General features: G+C 37.1%; 1 protein-coding gene across 1 annotated transcript in view; it reads left to right on the top strand.

Moving 5' to 3' along the window:
• The first annotated feature begins 4,235 nt into the window (after positions 1-4,235).
• LOC129408061 (U6 snRNA-associated Sm-like protein LSm5) overlaps positions 4,236-5,810 on the top strand; it is a 3,777-nt gene continuing 2,202 nt past the window's right edge. Inside the window, exons 1-2 of the mRNA XM_055150728.1 lie at positions 4,236-4,300; positions 5,403-5,498. Coding sequence (XP_055006703.1) covers positions 4,264-4,300; positions 5,403-5,498 — 133 coding nt within the window. The 5' untranslated portion in view covers positions 4,236-4,263. The remainder of the gene's footprint in view (positions 4,301-5,402; positions 5,499-5,810) is intronic.

Raw genomic sequence — 5,810 nt, 5'->3', positions numbered from 1 at the left:
TCTGTCTTCAGTGTGACTTTGTGTGTTGTTGTTTCTTGGATACTAAGATTTTGTGTATTTTATCAGATCGTCTTGGAGTTTACTATAATGATGCAGTCCTCAGCTGCTTGGACTTCGATGCTCCAAGTCTCATCTGGAAATTCAGCCAAACCCAGATCATTCTGAGCCGGTCTGGATCAAACCTGGTCTTTAATGAGTCCTGGAGACAGTTTGTGGATGGACTGATGGAGTTTAACCTTCTGATTCTTAAGGATCTGACCAGAGACCAGGAGGGGCTGTACTCGTGTCACGTCATCACAGACAAAGTGACACGTGTAATTATCATACAGTTGGAGATAGAAGTAAAGGAACAAAATGAAGAAATGATTGGTAAATATGAATCTGAATTATTATTAAACAATACTGTGTTCTATTTCGTGTGTGCTCCACCCACCTACGGGCTTCGCTATTGGTTCCATCTCTCTGGAGCCAAGCCGGCCTCTGAGAGAGATCAAAGCAGTCAGACCGCACCAGTCATTGTACATATGATAATGAACTCCTCCCACTGATTTTCTCAGTCAATGAAAAGAGTCCAGAACAAGCCAACACCGATCTCCCAATGCACATTCTTTACTCTAATGTCCCTTTTAGTGGAGCTGCTCCCCCAGCAGACCACAGCGAAGTACAGGGTGCTGGTCACCACAGACTGGGACAAGATAAAACTAGAAGCTGTAGAAGATATATTGATATATAAGATATATAGTAGTTTCTTCTTGCTCATTCTGTGCTTGATGGAAACCAGGCTCCTCTCTCCTGAGAGGGTGGCCTTCCACATAGCTGGATCTCCCTGCCTGGTGCTTGGGAAGGGCGGCCGGGAGACATTTGTGGGCACTCTCTGGACGAGGCATGCCCATGTCCCAGCTGGACCCTGTTTGTCTTGTGTACAGTTGCTGCTCCTTGGTCTGTTGGTCTTGACACCATGAGCCGGAGTATGTCAGCGGTGCTGGGAGTATCAGGTCCACATGACTTGATGTTACTGTGCCACTGTACTGTGTCTCGAGAGTCTATCCAACTGGGGGTACATTTATCGCCTAGCACACACGAAATAGAAATTACAGTTACTTGATGGAACAATAGTTCTATGAGTGTGTGCGAGCACACCGACCTTCAGGCCCAGCTGGATCTTCTCCCTCTAAGATCTGATTTGAAGAAGGGAGTTATGTGGCTAGCAGCCTGGTATTTATAGGGCACCAGGTTCGTGGGCATGTGCCAGGCTGTAGGCACAACTGGCGCAGTGACGCAGTTCATCTGTCTGGGAGGCTGGCTTTGTGCCAGAGAGAGGTACCCAATAGCAGAGCCCATAGGTGGGCGGAACACACACGAAATAGAACTATACTTAGGTCATATAACTGTAATTTCTAAACACTGTTTTTATTTGTTTTCTTTCAGAATACACATTTGATTGGATTTTCTTATTATTGACACTGACTGGGTGTTTTTGGTCTTTGTATGCCTATACTACTTGGTAACATTACTTTGGTGAATATATTTTTATATTTTACACATTTGAATTTAAACAAAACAACTTGGTTGTAATTTTTTAAACATTAAAAGGTTTTCTGCAGAGGATCAGAGGTTTCTTTACATGGTCGCAGTTGAGGAAGAGATCCATGAACATTCCCGTGAGCCAGCAGGAATCCTGGAGTAAGTACTCACCCAAACTGAATATTATACTTGGACAACAGTCTTTTATTTAAGATGAAAGTGAAGATATTTTACCTCAAAATGACAACATGACATCACGTGTCACAGGTAATAACATTAGAGAACCAAGTAAGTTTGTCTCAGTGGGCATGTACTCAGGAAAACACGTGTACACTGGGGCAATGATGTGTTTAATACAGGAGAATAAAGATGTCTCAAACATGCACAAATCACTCCAAATACAACTTCAGTGGGTCAACAAGAAGGGAACGACTATGATTAAACACTCTGAAAAGTCGATTTTGTAGAATATGTCTGATTTGAATGAATTGTCTTCACAGGGGAAATGACACCAAAGAAGCTGAGCAACCACAGACAAACGGAGAAGAAAGAACTCTGACACTGAGGACCAAGTCTATCTCTTTCTACTTCTCTTTACTGCATTTTGAGTATTCATATATGTATTTAATGTGTTTCTTTGCCAGAATACATTGATTATTATGATACTCTTTTGTATCTCCAAACCGTTTATAGAGATATGTATGACTGTTGGATATGTTTGTGGTTGATGTTTAAAATATTATCCATGTTACGTTTTTTTTTTTTTTTTTACTTCACACAAATTACACATTACCTAACAGATCCATGGTTACGTGTCAGCCTAGAGTGACTATTTCTGAAATTCAAAAATGGGGCACACCGGGTTGAGATGGTTGGTATAAATAAAATTGTGAAAACAGCACGTAACATTGTTCATTTTCGATTCACTTGTGCCAGTCATAATCTGAGGGAGTTCTGTCTGCTTGCAAATGAACATAAGGAAACAAGACAGAAGCTCACAATTTTCTGTATTTTAGATAAACAAATGACAGTATCTCCATAAATGTCCCTAGGCTGTATTCACACTGATGTCACAAACCAGGAAGACATTTGGAAACATGTTTGCGGTAGTAAGTCTGATGAAATAGGAAACATAAGAAAATGCCCCAGTTTTCTTCATCTTTGTGTCATTGTAGTGTTCCGTTATGTTTGGCTAATCAATAATTCCAACCACACCTCAGTTTTCATAATTTTCCCTCTGACACACAACTCTGAGCGCACTGGGTACATGTGATTAGAAGAGACGAGGCGCCAAATTCCAGATGATTCCAAACAGCACATACGTCTGCAGTCTTCATGTTACCGTTGATCACATTTACTTCTGCACCAAAAAAAATCTATAAATGTTTTGCCAAATAAATAAATAAATAAATAAATATGATAGCTGATGGACCGGTCAGTGGTTGATTACATGTCTCGCTCACTTGTGCGCTTTGGTCTTGATTACTTCAGTCTTTGTGCACCACAGTTAAAAAAATTATCTACAAATGTTTTGTCAAATAAATAAATAAATAAATAAAATGATTGTTGATGGATTGGTGGTTGATTAGGTGCATCTCTCTCTCTCTCTCTCTCTCTCTCTCTCCAGTCTCTATTGTCTTTCTGCACCAAAAAAAATGTATAAATGATTTTTCAAATAAATAAATAAACACATAATAAATGAATGAATACATATGATCATTGATGGGCCAACCAGTGGTTGCATTACATGTGTCGCTCACTTGGGCGCTCTGGTCTTGATTACTTCAGTCTTTGTGCACCACAGTAAAAAAAAATAAAATCTATAAATGTTTTGTCAAAAAAAATAAAAATAAAATAATAATAATAATAATAATAAATAAATAAAATGATTGTTGATGAATTGGTGGTTGATTACGCATGCCTCTCTCTCTCTCTCTCTCTCTCTCTCACTCTGGTCTCGATTGTCTTTGTGCAAAATAAAATAAATAAATAAATAAATAAAAATAAATAAATAAATACGATTGTGATGGACCAATCGGTGGTCGATTACACGCGTCTCTCTATTTCGCTCTGGTCTCGACTGCTTCTGTCTTTGCACACCACAGTAAAAAAAAAAAAAACACTTTATAAATGTTTTGTCAAATAAATAAATTAATCACTAACTAATTAACAAACTAAATAATAAATAAATAAATAAATATGATCGTTGCTGGTGATTAATTACATGTGTCTCTCTCGCTCTGGTCTCGATCTCTTCTGTCTTTGTGCACTGCAGTTCAAAAAAACAAACAAAAAAATCTATACGTGTTTCGTCACATAAATAAATAAATAAATAAATAAATAAATAAGATTGTGATGGACCGATCGGTGGTCGATTACACGCGTCTCTCTCTTTCGCTCTGGTCTCGATTGCTTCTGTCTTTGCACACCACAATTAAAAAAAACACTTTATAAATGTTTTGTCAAATAAATAAATTAATCACTAACTAATTAACAAACTAAATAATAAATAAATATGATCGTTGCTGGTGATTAATTACATGTGTCTCTCTCGCTCTGGTCTCGATCAAGCAGTTCAAAAAAACAAACAAAAAATCTATACATGTTTCGTCAATAAATAAATAAATAAATAAATAAATAAATACGATTGTCGATGGACCGATCGGTGGTTGATTACGCGCGTCTTTCTCTTTCGCTCTGGGCTCGATTGCTTCAGTCTTTGTGCACCGCAGTTCAAACATGGCGACCACGAACCCGTCGCAGCTTCTCCCTCTCGGTTTGTGCAACAAATTCAACGATTTATTCCCGTTAACTCATCGAAATTGTACCATTAATTTCTTACGTGAAGTAGACAGAGCTAATATCCTCACGTAAACGGCTGTAGCTGTGATTTTAAAGACATATTAGCGCGTTTTCTGTCACGGTTTGCGTCACGTTGCTCTGCGCCGCTTTACGTTTACGTTTCACTGCAGGAGAAAAGAAAATGAGCTAAAGCGATTATTAGACCCTTAAAAATGTAAACATAAATTCCAGAATGGAGGCAAATGTGGGATATAATGTGATTTCAATGGGAAAAACTGGGATTAACTTCAGACTACAACAAAATATGAAAAATCAAGGGAAATCGGAGACGTCAGTGATTTCATATTTCATCAGATTTAGAATTTTAAATGCTGTTGAATTTCTCACTTTGAACTCTGAAGAAACATCTTTGAATTATTTTTATTATGATTTTGGTTGCTGAAATTTTAAGTGTACATTTTCAAAGTGTTTAAATTCTATGTATATATAAAAATAAAATCATTTTAAATATTCAGCAAAAATATTCAGCAAAATATTTTCAAGCCTTCAAATTCAACAGTCAAAATTCAGAGTGTAAAATTGAAAATATCTGTGGTGAATTTCTTTAATTTTGAATTTAAAGCATATTACACACAAGTAAACTTCAAATTTCAGCAACTAAAATTTAGAATAAAAACAATTCAAACATCTTTTTTCAGAGTTAAAAAAATTCAAAGTGAGAAATTCAGTGGTATTTAAAATTCAAAATCTGATGGAACAAGTTATCTGCCATAATTTCAGCCAGACGTGTCTCTTTTTTTCCCCGGGACTGTCCTAGTTTTGACCCTGTGTCCCCTGTCCCAGCAGATTTATACAAAACTAGTGATTTGTCCTAATTTTATACAAGAAATGTCCCAATTTTGCACCAATTTGATCACTGCCAACAGTAAACAGAGGCACAAACTCTAATTTGTTTAGGTAAAATACAACAAAATATATAGGCATAAGTGCATCTTGTTATAGTTAAACGTGTGTACTACTTTTATTTGTCGCAGATAAATTCTAACCACGTTCTATTTTCTGTTTTCTTTTTCCAGAGCTGGTGGACAAGTGCATCGGCTCCAGGATTCACATCGTCATGAAAACGGACAAAGAGATCGTGGGGACTCTGCTGGGCTTCGATGATTTTGTCAGTATCCTTTGAGCAAAATCTGATCCTTACTTTGACCATAGTCCAGTGTCCCGGGCGGGGGGTGTTCTACATGTATCTCTATGGACACATCGATAAAGCCTAACTGGTACCTGAGGAAAGTCTGAGGGACCGAAATGTCGTACCAATAAAAGAAAAATCAAGAATGTGTGGAGGTTTTCTTTAAAAACAGAATATTTAAAAGGTGAAATTTTTATTTTGAATTTGAAACATATCGAAAAAGTAGACTTAAAATTCAGAATAAAAATAAGTCAAACATCTTTTTTCAGAGTTAAATGATTCAAAGCGAGAATTT

This window comes from Boleophthalmus pectinirostris, unplaced genomic scaffold (genome assembly GCF_026225935.1).
Source record: "Boleophthalmus pectinirostris isolate CB_2022bp ecotype Guang Dong unplaced genomic scaffold, ASM2622593v1 HiC_scaffold_15, whole genome shotgun sequence".
Classification (NCBI taxonomy): domain Eukaryota; kingdom Metazoa; phylum Chordata; class Actinopteri; order Gobiiformes; family Gobiidae; genus Boleophthalmus; species Boleophthalmus pectinirostris.
The sequence above is the reverse complement of the archived record's forward strand: the minus strand, read 5'-3'. Positions and strand labels throughout refer to the sequence as shown.